Below are 22,138 nucleotides of genomic sequence, written 5' to 3' on the forward strand. Positions count from 1 at the left end.
CTCTTACAATAATCGCAGAACTGACATTGTTAAAATGTCAACCACTTAAAGTGGTACAACCCTTCCATTGACATTTGGCACACATTTTTTTAATTGGACCTTTATTTAACTAGGCAAGTCAGTTAAGAACAAATTATTTTTTTCAATGACGGCCTAGGAACAGTGGGTTAACTTGCCACTTGTTCAGGGGCAGAAGGACAGTTCGGTTACTTGTCCAACGCTCTAACCACTAGGCTACCTGCTGGTTACTTGTCCAATGCTCTAACCACTAGGCTACCTGCTGGTTACTTGTCCAATGCTCTAACCACTAGGCTACCTGCTGGTTACTTGTCCAATGCTCTAACCACTAGGCTACCTGCTGGTTACTTGTCCAACTCTCAAACCACCAGGCTACCTGCTGGTTACTTGTCCAACGCTCTAACCACTAGGCTACCTGCTGGTTACTTGTCCAATGCTCTAACCACTAGGCTACCTGCTGGTTACTTGTCCAATGCTCTAACCACTAGGCTACCTGCTGGTTACTTGTCCAATGCTCTAACCACTAGGCTACCTGCTGGTTACTTGTCCAATGCTCTAACCACTAGGCTACCTGCTGGTTACTTGTCCAACTCTCAAACCACCAGGCTACCTGCTGGTTACTTGTCCAACGCTCTAACCACCAGGCTACCTGCTGGTTACTTGTCCAACGCTCTAACCACCAGGCTACCTGCTGGTTACTTGTCCAACGCTCTAACCACCAGGCTACCTGCTGGTTACTTGTCCAACGCTCTAACCACCAGGCTACCTGCTGGTTACTTGTCCAACGCTCTAACCACCAGGCTACCTGCTGGTTACTTGTCCAACACTCTAACCACCAGGCTACCTGCCGCCCCAAATACACAACATTCAGTAACTGGTTGTTGTTTACCGTACCTGTAGTGTGGCGTAACATTGCAGTACCTTTTTTAAGTGTAGCTTTTCATGTAGTAAAGGAAATCGTGGTAGAGAGGGAAAGAACAGGATGGTTCTTCACAACCATCACAGCAGTTAAAACCCACTTCCTGATATGCCCCAAAAAAAGGCTTACACATCACCCTCACCTCTGACAAAGAACCCCTCAAGAACCTTTTTGTTGTTGCTGAGTGTATAACTCTGTCAGTGTGTGTGTGTGTGTGTGTGTGTGATCATCAGGTTTAACCTGGACCCAGAGATGAAGGCTACTGATGACATGCTGTGGGAGGCTCTGGACATCGCTCAGCTAAAACCTGTAGTCAAGACCCTACCAGGAGGACTGGGTAAGTGTGTGTGTGTGTGCGTGCGTGCGTGCTCTGAAGTTCTACCGTAGCTCGTTCAGAGATATGAGCTGAGAGCTGAAGCCTAACGAGATTTAGATGTATCAGTCTCAACAACATTATATACTGTGTGATTTGGAAGCAGTATATCAGTGCAGCAAACACTCTGACTTGACCCCAGATCAACCCTGCTGGTTGGTTAAGATAGATGAAGGTGGTTTGAGAGCAGTGGTTCCTTGACCAATCTCTCGTTCCTCTCACCCATTCTCTGATCAGTTGGATGTGTCAGCTAGCTCTAGCCTAGAGTACATTCTGTATCGTGGCTGTAAGATGTTAGGGCAGCTAGCTCCAAACGTTAGACTCTCTCTCTCTCTCTCACTCTCTTTCTGCTGTCGCTGACTAATGGCTGCAGGAAATTATCGCACATGATGTACTCAAGTTACGACGGAGTAAGTGTGTCAAATCAGAGTGGATCTGCCAGATTAGCAGATGTTAAAGCAGGTGCAGCAAAATGCTTGTGTTCCTACCTCCAGCAGTACAATACTAATTCACTAGGGAACCCAAGAAAGAAGGAAAAAAGAAACAAGAAATATCTGTGTGTGTGTGTGTGTGTGTGTGTGTGTGTGTGTGTGTGTGTGTGTGTGTGTGTGTGGTGGCTATGCACACTGGACAGTGACAGAGAGATGTAGAGGCAGAATGTTGCTAAATATTTGACTTGATATTTATCATTGGCCAGCCAGAAAAAAAAGGTCAATTAATTTGACAAATCCATGTTCTTGGGGTCGAGCATCAATATTTCTGTGATGTTTTGTAGGTCACGTAATGTCATTGCAATACAAATGTTCTCTCGGGCTAAAGATATGTATCGTGCAGTAAGTCTAGTATTATGGTGATAATATTTGTTGTGTTGCAGACGCCACAGTGACAGAGGGAGGGGAGAACTTCAGCCAGGGCCAGAGACAGCTCTTCTGTCTGGCCAGAGCCTTCGTCAGGAAGTCTAGCATCCTCATCATGGACGAAGCCACAGCCTCTATAGACATGGCCACGGTGAGACGTGTGTGTGTGTGTGTGTGTGTGTGTGTGTGTGTGTGTGTGGCAGGTTGGCAAAAGGACGAGATGAGGTGGAATGGGAAGGCAGAGGATGAGTTGGGAGGGGAGAGGAGAGAGTGCGAGTGGAGGAGGCTGAGGGTGGGTGAACGGAAAACGGGGAGGAGGGGAGATGTTGAGTGACAACGAGAGGATAAAGTAATTGATTCTAAAGATGAACGGGGAGAATAGAGGTATGCATTTAAAAGGGGTAGGAGTATAAGAGAACCTGAGTGGAATCAGTGGGAGGGAGGTAATGGGGCTTCCAAAATAGGTTCCTTTCACTGCAGCACGCTGGCTGCACACACACGTACGCGAGCACATTCACGCACACACACTTAAATTGCCTGTCACAGTGACAGGCCTACACTGGCTCACAGTAGCGCAGCGGTAACCCTGGGGAAATGGAGCATATCTTAAATGGGAGATAGGTTTCGGTGGAAATTCTGCTGTTGATAATGTTAACTAGGGAATCATTAAACCGACAGTGAGCCTCGAACTCTTGACTCTAATAATCATGTGCACTCGCCGGTATTACTTGTGTTTAACACACACAACGTAATATAGAATATGTTTTAATGAAATAGTGAAGGCCCAAACTATTAGACTTTTTTGTTGTTGTTGTAAGTACAGTGAACCCTGTGCGTAAGAGTCATGGCTGTAAGTCTATCATGTTGTAAACGTTTCCTAGTCGTCTTCTGACTTCTTGTTTGTGCCCACAGGAAAGCATCTTACAGAAGGTGGTGATGACTGCCTTCGCTGATAGAACAGTGGTTACTATAGCAGTAAGTATCCGCTATGACCTTCATCTTGTGTAATCCAGATGCTTGAGAGGTTGTGACATGCCCTCACCTCCGTATGTTTCTGGACAGTGAAATGTGGCTCTGTACTCTCTACCATACGGCTCTGTACTCTCTACCATACGGCTCTGTACTCTCTACCATACGGCTCTGTACTCTCTACCATACGGCTCTGTACTCTCTACCATACGGCTCTGCTCTACCATACTGAGCTCTGTAAGGACCACAGGTTGTACATGCCCTACCATACCTCTGTATGTTTCTGGACAGTGAAATGTGGCTCTGTACTCTCTACCATACGGCTCTGTACTCTCTACCATACGGCTCTGTACTCTCTACCATACGGCTCTGTACTCTCTACCATACGGCTCTGTACTCTCTACCATACGGCTCTGTACTCTCTACCATACGGCTCTGTACTCTCTACCATACGGCTCTGTACTCTCTACCATACGGCTCTGTACTCTCTACCATACGGCTCTGTACTCTTTACCATACGGCTCTGTACACTTTACCATACGGCTCTGTACTCTCTACCATACGGCTCTGTACTCTCTACCATACGGCTCTGTACTCTCTACCATACGGCTCTGTAGTCTCTACCATACGGCTCTGTAGTCTCTACCATACGGCTCTGTAGTCTCTACCATACGGCTCTGTACTCTCTACCATACGGCTCTGTACTCTCTACCATACGGCTCTGTACTCTACCATACGGACTGTAATGTCCACCATTTGTACTTTACGGCTCTGTATCTAACATACGGCATTTAGTTCTACCACATTTAGTCTCTAAATGACGGCACTTTATCTACCATAGTCCTGTAGTGTATCTACCAATTTGATTTGATGTGACAGGACAGAATGTCACCTTTCATTTTAGTGTATTTTTATACACATCTATTTTACCATTTAGAAATGAAAGCACTTTATGTACTTAGTCCCCCAATTGGAAGAAGTCATAAGTATTTGGACAAAGTCACTTCTAGTGTGTTAAAGTAATTGGTCCTGTTTTCCTGGCCCACAATGGTTGCGTTCGAGCGGAACACTTTTGTCAAGACGGTGACCATCGTTCAAAGTGTGTTGCATTATGGGTATGAAAATTGTATCACATGTCGACTGCGTGAACTTGACCTTTAATCACAAGATTTTTGTAATGTAGTTTTTGATGAAGTCGCCTTCAAGTCGCTTTTCACCAACTGCACCATGCAGCCATCACCTGCATTGTGGGAGGCTCTATTTGGTTAGTCGTTAGGGTGTTTTGGTTTGACCCACGCGAACGTGGCCAAAGAAGTGACTGAAACCAGAACCAACTTTGCCTTGATTCTAAAAGCTACAGGGTATACAAATGAAATGTATATTTGAAATCGAATCAATTAATTGCACACGTTATATTTTTAGTTTGAGTGTGTGATATGGGGGTATAGAACAGTTTTATAAACCGTAGCAGCTATGCTGATCTGAGCCATGCTGTCGGAAAACCACGAGTGTCCGACTTTCGGCGATCACAGATGCACCTCTCCCCATTTCCCTCGTCGTCTTCGTTAGACTTACTGCTCAAACACACCCAGTGACTACATCAAACTTGTGACTCTACAAAATTGTTGGACGCATTTACAGCTTGTTTTGGTTGTTTCGGATTGTGTTTTGCCCAATAGGAAGTGAATGGTGAATAATGTCATTTTTATCACTTTGATTGTAAGTAACATGTCTACATTAGTGTGAATTCTACCATGATTATGGATAACCATGAATGAATTGTGAATGATAAAAAATGAGAAAGTTAGAGGGACAAAAATACCCCCCTATATAAAGTGCTTTCATTTATTGACAGTAAAACAGGTATGAAAATACCCTCAATACCCTCAACTCATATGAAACATTTGATCTTCAATCCAAAATGGTGGATTATAGAGCCAAATTGAAAATTGTAGCTTCACTTTCCAAATGCATACGGAGGGGAGTGTAGATATAGCATAGGTAGAACTGGGTAGCATAGAAATATAACAATCTGAACTGGTAGTGCAGTGCTGGAGGGCCACTGTCCTGCTGCTTTGGTTTTTTTTTCTATTGGACTGTATTCTGTGGGAGCAAATATGCTTTTTATTATCTTAAGTTAGAATATCAAGAGTCAAAAGTGACGACCAGGCAGCCATATATGGTGGTTTCCCATGGGAAAGGGAGATTGAGAGAGAACCCTAGGAGACATTATTTTCAGTTCTGGTGCAGAACTCTGGTCCTCGACGGAAGATAGCTAGGTACAGATGGCTCCCGATAGTGGCTAATATTTAACTTGACACAAATGGTCAAATAAAAATGAGAAAAGGTCGGGCATATAATTAAAACATTCTAAAGTGCTTTCATAAATCAACTCGGCAGGTTCGGCGCTACAGAAGCCTATAGCTTGGGTCTCCAAATGTAATCCCTTTAAATTACGAGGGCATACGCTTCCAATTCTGAATAACGGCACAGCTATTTATAGCCTGCTACACTGTGGAAAAGGGGCCGGCAATACGTCATGTTGATATGATTTTCAGTTTGCTTCCCGTATGACTGGTTTCACAAGGAAAAATCATCTAAAACAATTGCTATGTGTATTTCTAATCATATCTCTTATGAATTTATAAATGACCGTGCATATATAATGCTGTTATTTATATTGGGTGGGGGGAAAGGAAGTAAATGCTTTTTCCACAAGAACAAGCAGGTTCGCTCGACCTCGGTTCATGATTTCCTCTCGCGTCGTGGGTAGAATTCTGAGGGAATTCACAAGTCTTCACAAGGTTTTCACACACTGTTGCTGGTATTTAGGCCCATTCCTCCATGCAGATCTCCTCTCGAGCAGTGATGTTTTGGGGCTGTTGCTGGGCAACACAGACTTTCAACTCCCTCCAAAGATGTTCTATGTTCTATCTGGTGACTAGCTAGGCCACTCCAGGACCTTGAAATGCTTCTTACGAAGCCACTCTTTCGTTGCCCGGGCGGTGTGTTTGGGATCATTGTCATGCTGAAAGACCCAGCCACGTTTCATCTTCAATGCCCTTGCTGTTGGAATGAGGTTTTCACTCAAAATCTCACGATACATGGCCCCATTCATTATTTCCTTTACACGGATCAGTCGTCCTGATCCCTTTGCAGAAAAACAGCCCCAATTGCATAATGTTTCCACCCCCATGCTTCACAGTAGGTATGGTGTTCTTTGGATGCAACTCAGCATTCTATGTCCTCCAAACACGACGAGTTGAGTTTTTACCAAAAAGTTATATTTTGGTTTCATCTGACCATATGACATTCTCCCAATCTTCTTCTGGATCATCCAAATGCTCTCTAGCAAACTTCAGACGGGCCTGGACATGTACTGGCTTAAGCATGGGGACACGTCTGGCACTGCAGGATTTGAGTCCCTGGTGGCATAGTGTGTTACTGATGGTAGGCTTTGTTACTTTGGTCCCAGCTCTCTGCAGGTCATTCACTAGATCTTCACTAGATCTTGGGGTGAGATCTTGCGTGGAGCCCCAGATCGAGGGAGATGATCAGTGGTCTTGTATGTCTTCCATTTCCTGATAATTGCTCCCACAGTTGATTTCTTCAAACCAAGCTGCTTACCTATTACAGATTCAGTCTTCCCAGCCTGGTGCAGATCTTCAATTTTGTTTCTGGTGTCCTTTGACAGCTCTTTGGTCTTGGCCATAGTGGAGTTTGGAGTGTGACTGTTTGAGGTTGTGGACAGGTATCTTTAATACTGATAACAAGTTCAAACAGGTGCCATTAATACAGGTAACGAGTGGAGGACAGAGGAGCCTCTTAAAGAAGAAGTTACAGGTCTGTGAGAGCCAGAAATCTTGCTTGTTTGTAGGTGACCAAATTCATTAAAAATCCTACAATGTGATTTTCTGGATTTTTTTTCTCATTTTGTCTGTCATAGTTGAAGTGTACCTATGATGAAAATTACAGGCCTCTCATCTTTTTAAGTGGGAGAACTTGCACAATTGGAGGCTGACTAAATACTTTTTTTGCCCCACTGTATGTTCGTAATCTATGTAACCCAGAATGTCAAAACATGGAAGTTGTTGAAACCGTTTATATTTCTTCTAATCTGTTTATTTCTGTCTACTTGTTCTCTCTCGCTCTCTCTCTCTTTACTCAGCATCGTGTCCACACCATCCTGAAAGCAGACCTGGTGATCGTGATGAAGCGAGGGCTCATTCTAGAATACGACAGACCCCAGGCGCTGCTGGAGAAAGAGGACAGTGTCTTCGCCTCCTTCGTCAAGGCGGACAAGTGACCGATGAGAAAGAGGGGAGGACATTCCAAAGTGCAATTGTACCATGGGCTATATATTATAATTTTATTTTCTAATTCTGTATGATATTCGTAACATTAAATATGAATTCTTTGTTAATAAAAAAAACAAACATAAATACTTATTGTGCAGCAGTGTTTTGCATACAGTTTAGTGACAGGAAGGTAGATTTGTGTGACCTCACACTGTACAGAGCAATGATTTGGCTGTGGAAGGCTGGGTCAGAATGACACTAATTGACTCTGGGGTTGATCTAGAAATGGATCGCAATTCCCCTGCTCAGACGTTGCATGCATCAACCAACGGTTGCGTGCCACATCATCGACTGTGCCGTCGGGCACCAGATTGCTATAACATATGTGGTTAGGTGATATGTAAAATACCTATCCAGGCATAAGCTCTGGCATGCGCCAGCAATAGAGCTGACGTGATTCCTTATTCTACAGGTCAGAGATGCATGTTTGTTCTATATAGCATCTTTCTATCTGAACGTTCCAAAACGTTGCCTAGTGATGAACGCATCCCAGGTCACACACATTTCAGTCTCCTCCAAGCAATTGGTAATGTTTATGGGCGTGCCAAGGTTAATATAATGAACATGTATGGAGTCCCCTGGTTTGTTATGGAGACCCCAGCACCCATGGGCTTCCTGAAAATGTGAACCCAGGTCAGCATGGGTTTAGTGTGCAGTGAATGCGAGATTAACGTGTCAGAAACAGAAAATGTAGGACGTGAATCATAGCCTTGTAAACAGCATGAGAGGGACTGAGATTATGTATGTTTAGGCCTACTATCCGATATAAAGAAAATAGTTTAGTGTGTTGCCTAATTATATTCTTAACAATGTATTGTCATTAGTGTTTGGGAAGATTGTCTATCATTGGGAATGTATGAATAACCTTCTAGGGTGAATTTGGAATGCATTTCCGTATTCTGTAACCTCTTCAGACATCTATCCAACATGTTAATCCAACACATGATCTCTGAAATCCTCAGAGTTTCCTAATCCCACAAAAAGTGTTTTATCTTCACAGGAGGCATGGTTGACCACTGAGTCAACCATATTTTCAGTTTGCATTTGGAAGACTGGGACAGCAGGATCGATGAACTGGGACACCATTATTGTAGTCCTAATAGTTCCCGAATGACAATTCAATTTTGTGTGATTATCTGGGAATTTCAGAAATATATCATGTGTTGGACTAATATGTTGGATAGATGTCTGAAGAGGTTACAGAAGACAGAAATCCAAACAGTATCCCACTTTTTCTGAATTCACTCAGAAATTGTACACTACAAAATGAGCAATATATGCAGTACCAGTCAAACGTTTGGACACACCTACTCATTCCAGGGTTTTTCTTTATTTTTTAGTATTTTCTACATTGTAGAATAATAGTGAAGACAGCACAACTATGGAATCGTGTAGTAACCAGTGTTAAACAAATCTAAATATATTTTATATTTGAGATTGTTCAAAGTAGCCACCCTTTGCCTTGATGACATATTTGCACACTTTGCACACTGGCATTCTCTCAACCAGCTTCATGAGGTAGTCACCTGGAATGCATTTCAAATAACAGGAGTGCCTTGCTAAAAGTTAATTTGGGAATTTCCTTCCTTAATGCATTTGAGCCAATCAGTTGTGTTGTGACAAGGTAGGGTTGGTATACAGAAGATAGCCCTATTTGTTAAAAGACCAAGTCCATATTATGACAAGAACAATTAAAATAAGCAAAGAGAAATTACAGTCCATCATTACTTTTAGACATGAAGGTCAGTCAATGGGGAACATTTCAAGAACTTGAAATGTGCAGTTGCAAAAACCACCAAGTGCTATGATGAAACTGGCTCTCATGAGGACCACCACAGGAAAGGAAGAACCAGAGTTACCTCTGCTGCAGAGGACAAGTTCATTAGTGTTACCAGCCTCAGAAATTGCGGCCCAAATAAATGCTTCACAGAGTTCAAGTAACAGACACATCTCAACATCAACTGTTCAGAGGAGACTGCGTGAATCAGGCCTTCATGGTTGAATTGCTGCAAAGAAACCACTATGAAAGGACACCAATAAGAAGAAGAGACTTGCTTGGGCTAAGAAACACGAGCAATGGACATTAGACCGGTGGAAATCTGTTCTTTGGTCTGATGAGTCCAAATTTGAGATTTTTGGTTCCAACTGCCGTGTCTTTGTGAGAGACAGAGTAGGTGAACGAATGATCTCCGTATGTGTTGTTCACACCGTGAAGCATGGAGAAGGTGTGATGTTGTCGGGTTGCTTTGCTGGTGACACTGTCAGAGATTTATTTAGAATGCCAACAGCAATGGCTACCACAGCATTCTGCAGCGATATGCCATCCCATCTGGTTTGCGCTGAGTGGGACTATCATTTGTTTTTCAAAAGGACAATGACCCAACACACCTCCAGGCTATGTAAGAACTATTTGACCAAGAAGGAGAGTGATGGAGTGCTGCATCAGACGACCTGGCCTCCACAATCACCCGACCTCAAACCAATTGAGATGGTTTGGGATGAGTTGGACTGAAAGAGTGGAGGAAAAGCAGCCAACAAGTGCTCAGCATATGTTGGAACACCTTCAAGACTGTTGGAAAAGTATTCCAGGTGAAGCTGGTTGAGAGAATGCCAAATGTGCAAATCAGTTATCAAGGCAAAGGGTGGCTACTTTTTAAACTGATTTGTTTAACATTGATGTCTTCATTACTATTCTACAATGTAGAAAATAGTAAAAATAAACCAAATCCCTTGAATGAGTAGGTGTCCAAACTTTCGACTGGTACTGTGTGTGTATATATATATATATATACACACTGAACATAAATATAAACGTAACATGTTAAGTGTTGGTCCCATGTTTCATGAGCTGAAATAAAATAACCCAGAAATGTTCCATATGCACAATAGCTTATTTCTCTCAAATGTTGTGCACACATGTGTTTACATCCCTGTCAGTGAGAATTTCTCATTTGCCAAGATAATCCATCCACCTGACAGTTGTGGCATATCAAGAAGCTGATTAAACGGCACGATCATTACGCAGGTGCACCTTGTGCTGGTGACAATAAAAGGCCCTTCTAAAATCTGCAGTTTTGTCACAAAATACAAAAATGCTAGTTTTAAGGGAGTGTAAAATTGGCATGCTGACTGCAGGAACGTCTACTAGAGCTGTTGTCAGAAAATTGAATGTCAATTTCTGACAGCTGATGAAACTGAGTTTACAAAACCTAAGTTTTTCTGCACCTACTGTCAGAAACCGTCTCAAAGAAGCTCATCTGTGTGCTCTTCGTCCTCACCAGGGTCTTGACCTGAATGCAGTTTGGTGTCGTAACCGACTGCAGTGGGCAAATGCTCACCTTTGATGGCCACTGGCCTGCTTGAGAAGTGTAGTCTTCACAGATGAATCCCAGTTTCAACTGTACCGGGCAGATGGCAGACAAGCGTGTAGGGTGTCATGTGGGTGAGCGGTTTGCTGATGTCAACATTGTGAACAGAGTGCCCCATGGTGGCGGTGGTGTTATGATATGTGTAGGCAAAAGCTATGGACAACGAACACAATTGCATTTTATCTATGGTAATTTGAATGCAGAGATGCTGTGACAAGATCCTGAGGCCCATTGTCGTGCCATTCCTCTGCCGCAATCACCTTATGTTTCAGAATGACAATGCACGGCCCTGTGTCTCAAGGATCTGTACACAATTCCTGGAAGCTGAAAATGTCCCAGTTGTTCCATGGACTGCATACTCACCAGGCATGTTACCCATTGAGCATGTTTGGGATGCTCTGGATCGACGTATACACCAGCGTGTTCCAGTTCTCGCCAATATCCAGCAACTTTGCACAGCCATTGAAGAGGAGTGGGGAAACCTTCCACAGGCCACAATCAACAGCCTGTTCAACTTTATGCAAAGGAGATTTGTCGGTCTACATGAAGCAAGTGGTGGTCACACCAGATACTGACTGGTTTTCTGATCCATGCCCCTACTTTCCTTTTTAAAGGTATACTATATATACACAAAAGTCAAATTAGTGGCTTAGTTCCTTCAAATTAGTGGATTCAGCTATTTCAGCCACACCCGTCGCTGACAGGTGTATAAAATCTAGCACACAGCCATGCGATCTCCATAGAGATTGAAGAGCTCAGTGACTTTCAACATGGCACCGTCATAGGATGCCACCTTTCCATTAAGTCAGCTCTTGAAATTTCTGCCCTGCTAGAGCTGCCCCAGTCAACTTTAGGTGCTGTTATTATGAAGTGGAAACGTCTAGAAGCAAAAACAGCTCAGCCACAATGTGGTAGGCCACCCAAGCTCACAGAACGGGGCTGAAGAGTGCTGAGCGCGTAGCACGTAAAAATCGTCCTTCCTCGGTTACATTGCTCACGACCGAGTTCCAAACTGCCTCTGGAAGCAACGTCAGCACAAGAACTGTTCGTCAGGAGCTTCATGAAATGTGTTTCCATGGCCGAGCTGGTGCACACAAGCCTAAGATCACCATGCGCAATGCCAAGCGTCAGCTGGAATGATGTAAAGCTTGCCACCATTGGACTCTGGATCAGTGGAAACGTGTTTTCTGGACTAATGAATCCAGTTATAATTTTTAGATAAAACTATACTAAATATAATCATAACCAAATTATTGATTAAAACACACTATTTTGCAAAGAAGGTTTACAGCAATCTCAACAGCACTCTGTAGGGTAGCACCATGGCGTAGCCGGAGGACAGCTAGCTTCCGTCCTCCTCTGGGTACATGGACTACAATACAAAACCTAGAAGGCTCGTGGTTCTCACCCCCTTCCATAGACTTACACATTAATTATGACAACTTCCAGAAGATGTCCTATCAGAGCTCTTGCAGCATGACTGACATGTTCTCCACCCAATCAAAGGATCAGAGAATGAATCTAGTACTGAAAGCATAAACTACAGCTAGCAAGCACTGCAGTGCATACACTGTGGTGAGCTGACTCAAAGAGAGAGAAAGACAGTAGTTGGAACAGTTTTGAACAAATTAATTTCTTCCAAAATGGAGAAGCAAGAGAGAAATTGTCATTATTGTTTTTTAAACTTTCAGTTTTACTTACTTAGCTAACAAATGCAGCTAGCTAGTTTAGCCTACTGAAAACCCCTGCACAAACAGATGCTATGTTAGCTAGCTGGCTATGACTTTGTAACACAACACTGGAACTCTTCCAAGTCAAGATAAGCTTTAGCTTTGTTTAGTGTAGTACTACAAAAACCAGACCCCTTGCGATAGGGTTCCCTAATGTAAACTGGATATCTTTCCTCCATCGGAAGAGCCTATAAGACTGTCCCACTGCAGCTACTCCATTATTTTTTTAGGAAGCTATGGTTGGTAAGGCAGGACAACTAAAAAGCTTCCTGTTTGAAGCTTGCTCTGCCCCCCGCTGTGATGTCACACCAATCTGCACGGGTTTATTTAGTAACTATAGTTTTGACTTCGTGTCGTCAGACCAATAAATAAACGCGTCAGGATTAAACTGACCCAGTTTATATGATTTGCCACTCTTTCTGAATTGACCCTATGTAACAACGTTCCAGAAATAAACTATTGGAGTTAATAAACAATTGAACTAAATTAAATTAATTTATCCCTAGAGGGAAATGCCACCAGCATAATCCAGGCATGGAGATAATGTCTCATATTAGCCTACAGATGGAGTAATGTGTAAAGAAAGAACGGGTTGTTCTGCCTAAACGCCTTCCCAACTCGAGCTCTCGTCTCCTAAACCTGCCTGCCTCGTCCAAACGATGGACCGGGGGTAGTTTTATCACCACTGCTGTTGCGGGTTATCTACCATTTTATCGGTAGGAATCAACATTAATCGCGGGACAAGCGCGCCAGACCAGTGCGTCAATTGGGACGGTTGGCTACTATCGAGTTGCTGTTGTGTGACTGACAGCGGCAGCTGAATGCAGAATCTTCTCATGGGACCTGGGCGGCTATGGTGGTGCGCCTGCCTGATCTGGAACGGGGCAATGTGAAGAGCTCACATACTTTTAGAAACTAGATGACAGAGCAACACTCTTCCTCTGGCAGCTGCGGTCATTCGGGATGAGAACTGTCACGGGCGGTCGCCTTCTGTTAGGGGACGCACATGAGAACAGGAAATTAGCCTATAGATTTTAATCAAGAGGAGGTAGCTAATCTGCTTAATCATTGGCAAGTGGTCCCGCGGTGAATAGTAGGCTATGGGATCACTATGTTGTCCCGAAAAGGACTGGTCCCTGACGACTACTTGCTGACCCGCTTGGCTGAGGATGTCCAGCAGCCTAAATTCAAGGGGAAAGCGCGGAAGGCTCGGTTCGTTGCCAAAAATGGAACTTGTAATGTGGCCCACACGAACATTCGCGAACAAGGACGGTTCCTACAGGATGTTTTCACCACTTTAGTGGATCTAAAATGGCTTCACACACTTATAATTTTCACCATGTCGTTTCTATGCAGCTGGCTGCTGTTTGCGATGGCGTGGTGGCTCATTGCCTTTGCACACGGCGACCTGGATCAAAAAGGTGACGAATTTGTCCCTTGCGTAACGGACATCCACTCCTTCTCCTCCGCTTTCCTTTTCTCCATAGAGGTGCAGGTGACCATCGGGTTCGGTGGACGCATGGTGACAGAGGAATGCTTGTCCGCCATAGTGGTCCTCATCATTCAGAACATCGTGGGCTTGCTGATTAACGCCATCATGCTGGGGTGTATATTTATGAAGACGGCCCAGGCGAACCGGCGCGCCGAGACGCTGATCTTCAGCAAGCACGCTGTCATTTCCATCCGAAATAACAGGCTCTGCTTTATGATCCGTTTAGGGGACCTGAGGAAGAGCATGATAATCAGCGCCACCGTGCGGATGCAGGTGGTAAGGCGTAGCACCACTCCGGAGGGCGAGGTGGTCCCTCTGGACCAGATAGACATTCACATGGACAACCCCGTGGGGACCAACGGTATTTTCCTGGTGGCCCCTCTTATCATATGTCACATTATCAACAAAGACAGCCCGCTCTATGAGCTGTCACCAGCGGACTTACAAAAGAATGATATCGAGGTGATAGTGGTGCTGGAGGGGGTGGTGGAGACCACGGGGATAACCACCCAGGCCCGGACATCCTACCTGTCCGAGGAGATACTGTGGGGGCAGCGCTTTGTGCCCACTATAACCGAGGAAGAGGGCACGTACGCGGTAGACTACTCCAAATTCGGTAACGCGATTAGAGTACCGACACCCAGCTGCAGTGCCAAGAAACTGGATGAGGACGGAGGCATCGCCAGGTTTAAGCTGCACGAGCACTCCACCCCGCGGCCGTCGGTGAGAAGGCGGCAACTCTCACTGCGCATCAAGCGTCAAAGCACCATCAGCCCACTAGCCTAAACATACAACTTTAATAAAAAGGAGTGGATAGTGCCAATGCATTTTGTATATGAAATTGAGATTTTTATTACTACCAGCATCATTTTCATGGATATTGTTGTAATGTTACAGAAATGCTGTTTATTATGTCCAATGATGTTCTGATTCTGGGCACTGGGACCCACAAGGTGTGCATGCATGTTCTAGCCCAGCACACACCTTCAAACAAGGACTATATGTTTAAATGAATCCAGTGTTGGGCTAGAACAAAACCCTGCACACCCTGTAGTATTAAGTCAGGACCAGGATTAAGCATGGTAGCCTAATAGCCATGTGCCCCTACATACTGCAATGTTAAATGTACTGTATTACCTGAAAGCCTTAGGTGATTTTAGGGGCCTGAACATCCTGCCGTTCTATCAATCCCAGAACATGCACGTATCAAATACCGTATACTCAGGGTGCTCAATGAAATCATATGAATGATGAAACGCAGTTGGATAGATGTTTAACATTATACAAAGCTATGCAATTATCCAGTTTGAAGGCACAGGCCAGTGTGTGTGTGTGTAGTAGACTGGTGCCCAACACTCCTCCCGGACAACTGGGCTCCTTGCAGGCTTTTCACCTGATCCTGCATGAAAACAATAGCAGACACTGTAGCCCTCGAGGACTTGACCAGCGCTGATCTACATAATGATGCTCTTGTATGGTAAAAACATATTGTCTTGTGCAAAGCTTGACATGGAAATAAAGGAATGCCTGTTGACATGTACTGTACAGTATGTGTGTGTTTGCGTGGATGATATGCAGAGGAGAACTTCCTTGAAAAGTGACCTGTTTTCCTTGTGAAGATACTGTACCACACATCTACTTAGTCATCATCATCACGTTGACAGAAGACAACATGAGACCGAGCGGCATTTGTCTTTTATTCGATTATTATCCGCAGAGTTTAAAATATTAAATTGCTTTTAACTTAATTAAAATACATAAAAATGAAAGCCAGAACTGAACCACCCTGCAAAAAAAAAAATATATATATAAATAAACTATAAACCCAAATCCTCCTTGATACAGAGGCTATGTCTGACGGATTCAGCTTGCCACTCTCTGTACAGTGAAGTTGAAGCAGACTGTGCATTTGTCTATACATGTGTAAGGATGCCATTATTTTTCATGAACTAGTTTCATCTTTGATAATAATAATAAAAAATAAAAAAGTACATTTGAAAGGGAAAATATAAACCAAAAGGGGCTGGGGGGGGGTATCGTCAAGAGACTGTGGGGCTTGTTCCACAATACAGAACAGCAAACGGACCAACCCCACACGTATCCTCTCTCCTCCCTTCTCTTTGGGCGTGCAGACATAACCAATGTCTTTGTCCTTCTCCTGTGCTGCTGCCGCTGTACCGTACCCACAGCAAACAGCTCTGTTCCCTGGGGAAGAGGACTCCACTCTCCCCTGTACTCAAATAATGGGAACCCGTTTGTCTTGTTGTAACATGTCCGGTCAGATTAAATATCTAATATACAGTCTTCTTCTCTATGTCCCTGCTTGTGTGGCAGTGCCACCCTGTCTATACTGCCCTCTATGGGTGGCCGCTGGGATGGAGCTGTTAAAGAGAGGTACATCAGGTGATGACCTGACTTGAGTAATACCAGAATGACAACTGTAATATTTAAGGGACTGAGAGAAGTTTTGTGGACAGAGAGAATGAGAAAAATAGAATACTTCTCTCTGGCAGCAGTGACTTGTGTTCTCTCAGGTCCTGAGTAGGGAAGCACTTGAATCAGCCCAAGATTAACAACCCAAACAGTGATTGGCTAGTATTGCCCACCAGGCAGTTACATGGCGGCTCCCTATAGGCCAGCGTAGTGACCGTTCCCCTTCAATCCTCCCACCACTAAGGGGGAGCAAAGAGCCAACGCGATAATAGAGTCGCCTTTCCTCCACACAATAACAACACTGTACAAATAGTATGTTCAAGCAAAGCAGAGCCACTGTCCTGAACTATACTTTAGGCAGAGGACAGAGGGAGGAAAGGGCAAAAACAGACGTACTGTCCTCAAATGAGAAAAATAAAAAACAAAATATAATAAAAGTCAAATAAAACATTACACATAGTTTGTTCCTAGGTTAAATTGCAGAGCAGATGGGAGGGATTTGCCCCTGGGAGGAACATGCCGACGACGCCAATTCCTGTTGGCATGACAACACCCCCTACCCCCCCAAAAAAACCTCCCCCCTGGATCCTTCCGGCTGGCTGGCGTCATAGCGAAATATAAGGGTAGTGGAAGGTCTCCAGGTCCTGCTGCTGAAGCCAGAGGCCTAGGAAGGGGCCAGGCATTCTGTTTCCACATCTCTCCTCTATCTTTATCATCTACCACCTCCTTCCCGGGGCTGCTTCTCGCGGCGACCCCTGCTCATCTCTCCGTCACATGGTTGTGTGAGGAGGGAGAAGGGGCCGAGGTGGGGGAGGAAGGGGCGGCAGGTGCTGGGGGCGCGGGAGCGCAGAGGATTTCGGACAGGTCGTCCATGATACAGGTCTCCTTGGGGTCGACCAGGTTGAATTCCCTTATGAAAACAATGAAATGTGCGTACAGAGTGTTCAAGTGGCCCTGTAGATCCAGAGCGACTGTCTCCTTAAAGTGCGCCCAGAAGAGGTGAGCCAGGACGTGGAACAGATACCGGCAGATCTTCTTTACCAAAGACTCAAACGCGTTGGGGAACTCCTTGCCTGCACGGAGAGACAAGAGGAGAGGAGAGCAAGTTTAGAAATCATTTGGTGCTAGCATTACCATTCTGATGTAAAAAAAAGAAGCTATTATCACATTGCCAAGACCGCTATGAAGTGGCAAAAAAACAAACATTCAACACATTACTTAATTGAAGACAGTAGAGGGCAGCAGTGGCACAGTTCAAAGTCCAGCTTCAGTTTGATGTCAGAGAACCAGGGAGAGGCTGCAGTGCTGCAGACTGACCACCGCGTGGCGCTGCGGGCGTGGACCAGAGCTTAAACTCACCGTATTTCGTAGGAAAGATGTCGTCGTCTGTGACCAGCTTCTGCACCAGACTCATGACGAAGTCGACGTACTGAGGTGCAGTGCACTTTGTCTTCTTCCCCCTCTCGTCATACCAGTAGTATATTCTGGACACAAACAAGACAGTTGGTCATTTTTCTACTCCATTACCTCCATATAAATAATAATAATAGCCCTTTAGCAGCCGCTTTTATCCACAGCGACTTACTGACATGCGTGCAAACATTCTCCGTATGGGTGGCCCCAGGAAATAAACACGTGTGCTTTGAAATGTACGAGATTGAGGCTATTATTACTTCGCCGAGTATGTTATCGCTGACAAGTCATCTGATCTTGAAAAGGAACAACCCGATAGGTTCAAATCACTACATTTATTTATATATATATATATATTTATATCATACTGTGAATCATCTCGGGTAAAGAATGTGCACCAGGCGAGGCAGCTTCCTTACACTGCATGGTGTGCTTTTCCAGAAACTAAAAACGGCTGAATCAATTCACATCATCATGCTGAAAGATGATGAACACACAAACCCCTATGTGAAAGCCTACACATTTCACAGCATTTCCTCATCTCCAAACAAGACCGTGGACAGTCAAAAAAATCATGTTTTTCATGAAATTGGATGACATTCGGATGAAACCAGATCAAAGTATGAAAAATGACTGTTGCTCCTACATTGATAAAGTTTGATCATATCGGTCCCCTCCCCCTGTTAAAAACCTGTATTCAGGAGGTGGAATTATTAAAGGGGATAGGGTGTGACTGTTCGGGACCTTTTACCCAACGTGTTGAATGACTGAACTGTGGTGTGTGTGTGTGTGTGTGTGTGTGTGTGTGTGTGTGTGTGTGTGTGTGTGTGTGTGTGTGTGTGTGTGTGTATAGACCTGCCAGACAGACCTCCAGCCCAGTGAGGAAGCAGCCAACCCCACCACCTTCTAACATAGACATGTTTGCATATTTCCATTCCAGTGGTCTTAACGAACCCCCCTGCCTGTTTCCTTTCCAGATCGGGACGAATTCCCTGCAGTCTCGGAGTAACGCGACACTGACACCCCGCCCGTCATGTGTTAGCAAGGTCAAATTGCAAGTCGGTGAAGTCACCAAACAAAAAGATAGCATGGCTACCATGGACACACGCAACCTGGGTATACTGTACCGGCACTGGAGCTAGTCGGCTACGCGAGATAAAAGGGGTCAGATACTGCACAACACATCGGCATGACCAGGGGCCACAAAGAAGAGAACTCACAGGGAAGGCCCATCTAGGAGTGAGCAAGGACGAAGCTAGCACGGCTAAAGCAACAGGGAAACAGAGCTCTACAGTAGTATAGCCATTAGCTGACAGGCTGTCAAAACTAGAGGGGTTACGGATCCCGCGCAGGCTCCAAATGAGCCATAGAGCAGAGATGGCATGGTCTGTGGGATTTACCGAGGTCAAGCTACAAACAAGGCAAATAGCATGGGAACGAAAAAGGGTTTGTCTGAAACCCAAAGCAAGAAGCTGTAGCAGTAGAGGTGAGTGAACGAGCAGAATCCCATGAGCACAAGACGTTGAAAAGGCGTCCTTTTTGGGGGGTGAAAGGTTCAACCAACTCTCCAAATGGGGACGGTTGTGTTAACAATAGCAGCATAGCGTGGTCTCGGTCTGGCGGGCAGTGGGGCAGACGTTACAGATCCTGAGGAATGTAGAGCGTTCAGATTAACTGACCCTGCAGGAGGGCCCTACTGACCTCAAGACAAGCTCCAGGCCAGGCCCCACACTGAGGAGACTACACCACTAAACACGCACCATATACACAGACAACCTTACAAAGACTGGCAAACATGCCAAAAAAGACAGACGTCATCAGCCCACAAGGAAAAAAAACACCCACACACCAACACACCCATTCACCCACCCACATAAAATGGGCATAAGACTATCAAGTGGGCCTGTTCCCATAGCGCATGGAAAGTTTTTCTCCTAAAATAGCACATTTTACAGTGCCTGGGGTAGGGGGAATTGACTGTGACTTTGTGTTGTGGGGTGGGTGAGTGCCAGCCAGGGAGGCAGGAAAAGGGCGGGGTGCCGCTACTGTGGCACACCATTAGACTGACGGGCTGCATGTCTCCACAGCTGTTACAGCCTACTACAATACTCCTTAGAAACACTGGGAGAATTCGGGTTTATGGGGTTTGCGTATTGGAATATTTAGGGCTGTCCCCTGGGGAAAAAAAAAAAAACATGTTCTTTCGACCAATCAATCAGTCGACATTTTAAAACGTGTATTTTTCCATATACAGTGCATTCGAAAAGTATTCAGACCCTTTAACTTTTCCCACATTGTTACACTACAGAATTATGAGAAAAATAATCAATTTTAGAATAAATCTACACACAATACCCTATAATGACAAAGCGAACACAGGTTGTTCGAAAAAAAAAAAAAAAATTCCATAACTATTCAGACCCGTTGTTATGAGACTCAAAATTGAGCATCCTGTTTCCATTGATAACCTTGATGTTTCTACAACTTGATTGGAGTCCACCTGTGGTAAATTCAATTGATTGGACATGATTTGGAAAGGCACACACCTGTCTATATCAGATCCCACAGTTGACAGTGCATGTCAGAGCAAAAACCAAGCCATGAGGTCGAAGTAATTGTCCGTAGAGCTCCGGGACAGGATTGTGTCAAGGCACAGATCTGGGGAAGGGTACCAAAACATTTCTGCAGCATTCAAGGTCCCCAAGAACACAGTGGCCTCCATCACTCTTAAATTGAATAAGTTTGGAACCACCAATGGTCTTACTAGAGCTGGCTGCCAGGCAAAACTGAGCAATTGAGGGAAAAAGGCGTTGGCCAGGGAGGTGACCAAGAACCTGATGGTCCCTGACAGAGCTCCAGTGTTCCTCTGTGGAGATGGGAGAACAGCATAATACTGGGGGGATGTTTTTCAGCGGCAGGGAGACTAGTCAGGATCGAGGGAAAGATGAACAGAGCAAAGTAGAGAGATCCTTGATGAAAACCTGGTCCTGAGCGCTCTGGACCTCAGACTGGGGTGCGAAGGTTCACCTTCCAACAGGACAATAACCCCAAGCACACAGCCATGACAACGCAGGAGTGGCTTTGGGACAAGTCTCTGAATGTCCTTGAGTGGCCCACTCCGAGCCCAGACTTGAACCCGATCAAAACGCCTGTGCAGCGACGCTCCCCATCCAACCTGTCAGAGCCTGAGAGGATCTGCAAAGAAGAATGGGAGAAGCTCCCCCAAATACAGGTGTTCCAAGCTTGTAGCTTCATACCCATGAAGAGGCAAGGCTGTAATTGTTGCTAAAGATGACTCAACAAATTACTGAGTAAAGGGTCTGAATAGTAATGTAAGTTTGATATTTCAGTTTGCAAACATTTCTAAAACACGTTTTTGCTTTGTCATTATGGGGTATTGTGTGTACATTGATGGGGGGGAACAAGACGGTGCACTGCATATGGACGATTTAACAGTTAGGATTATAGACCTAATCAAGTTTGTGTACACAAAAATCGACATAAAAACAAAAAAGTTATTATTTTTTGTGGGTGCTATTTCTCAGCCATCCTCACGCACTGTTGCACCTACAACACTAATCTAGTGAACACCATTGAAAGTTCTGCCAAAGCAAGACATTTGATTGGTTTGACGTGTTGCAAGGCGTGACTGAATTATACCGGGTCTCCACCCCTATTTGGCTATTTTCTTCTGCCATGAACTTCCCCAGGCTTCCCCGTTCTCGACAAAGCTACCTGACAACAAATCTGTCACAGGCCTGTCATTCCTCAACGGCTTCTCCATTGTTTGCTTTCTCTCTACCACTTTCATTTTCCCCCGTGTGTGTGTGTGTGTGTGTGTGTGTGTGTGTGTGTGTGTGTGTGTGTGTGTGTGTGTGTGTGTGTGTGTGTGTGTGTGTGTGTGTGTGTGTGTGTGTGTGTGCCCGCATGCGTGCAAACACACATTTGTAGTGTGGTTTAGCCTAAATGTGGGGGATCTGGTTTTTCCAGCCGTAAGTACACACAGGCGAGGAGGGCCTCTTTCCAAAGACAAGGGCTCCACACATGAAAACAGCACCCCGCCCTGACAGGGCCAACTCGTTGGGTGAATACTTAGTCAACCTCCTCCCCTCTCTTAGACAGGGATGAATAGGCCTCCATGTTATGACGGTCTTTGACTCCGACTACTGTAGGTGTAGACTCTGTCTTTGTATGGGGGGGATAGACAA

At 44.8% G+C, this 22,138-nt stretch overlaps 3 protein-coding genes across 13 annotated transcripts in view; 2 read left to right on the forward strand and 1 right to left on the reverse strand.

The window, feature by feature from the left end:
* Positions 1–10,227, forward strand: part of LOC118396446 (ATP-binding cassette sub-family C member 8) — a 125,166-nt gene extending 114,939 nt beyond the window's left edge. For 4 of the 5 annotated variants that reach the window (XM_052465487.1, XM_052465485.1, XM_052465486.1 and 1 more), the window contains 4 exons: positions 1,171–1,274; positions 2,185–2,318; positions 3,080–3,142; positions 7,305–10,226. In XM_052465487.1, the coding sequence (XP_052321447.1) occupies positions 1,171–1,274; positions 2,185–2,318; positions 3,080–3,142; positions 7,305–7,442 (439 nt within the window). In that variant the 3' untranslated portion in view covers positions 7,443–10,226. Of the gene's footprint in view, positions 1–1,170; positions 1,275–2,184; positions 2,319–3,079; positions 3,143–7,304 lie in introns of all 5 variants that reach the window. The other variant, XM_052465488.1, reaches the window with a different exon arrangement.
* A 3,161-nt stretch (positions 10,228–13,388) lies between these two features.
* LOC118396447 (ATP-sensitive inward rectifier potassium channel 11-like) lies at positions 13,389–15,629 on the forward strand. Its single transcript, XM_035790668.2, has one exon. It carries the CDS (start codon positions 13,704–13,706, stop codon positions 14,868–14,870), a length of 1,167 nt encoding a protein of 388 aa, XP_035646561.1. The 5' UTR covers positions 13,389–13,703; the 3' UTR covers positions 14,871–15,629.
* A 138-nt stretch (positions 15,630–15,767) lies between these two features.
* Positions 15,768–22,138, reverse strand: part of mob2a (MOB kinase activator 2a) — an 88,701-nt gene continuing 82,330 nt past the window's right edge. For all 7 annotated transcript variants that reach the window (XM_035790675.2, XM_035790673.2, XM_035790670.2 and 4 more), the window contains exons 4-5: positions 17,877–18,001; positions 15,768–17,590 (exon numbers count right to left, since the gene is read on the reverse strand). In XM_035790675.2, the coding sequence (XP_035646568.1) occupies positions 17,277–17,590; positions 17,877–18,001 (439 nt within the window). In that variant the 3' untranslated portion in view covers positions 15,768–17,276. The remainder of the gene's footprint in view (positions 17,591–17,876; positions 18,002–22,138) is intronic.

This window comes from Oncorhynchus keta, chromosome 17 (assembly GCF_023373465.1).
Source record: "Oncorhynchus keta strain PuntledgeMale-10-30-2019 chromosome 17, Oket_V2, whole genome shotgun sequence".
NCBI lineage: Eukaryota > Metazoa > Chordata > Actinopteri > Salmoniformes > Salmonidae > Oncorhynchus > Oncorhynchus keta.

What these genes read in the sequence shown, in the direction of transcription:
- LOC118396447 (XM_035790668.2), top strand. Translation starts at nt 13,704, where the DNA reads ATGTTGTCCCGAAAAGGACTGGTCCCTGACGACTACTTGCTGACCCGC.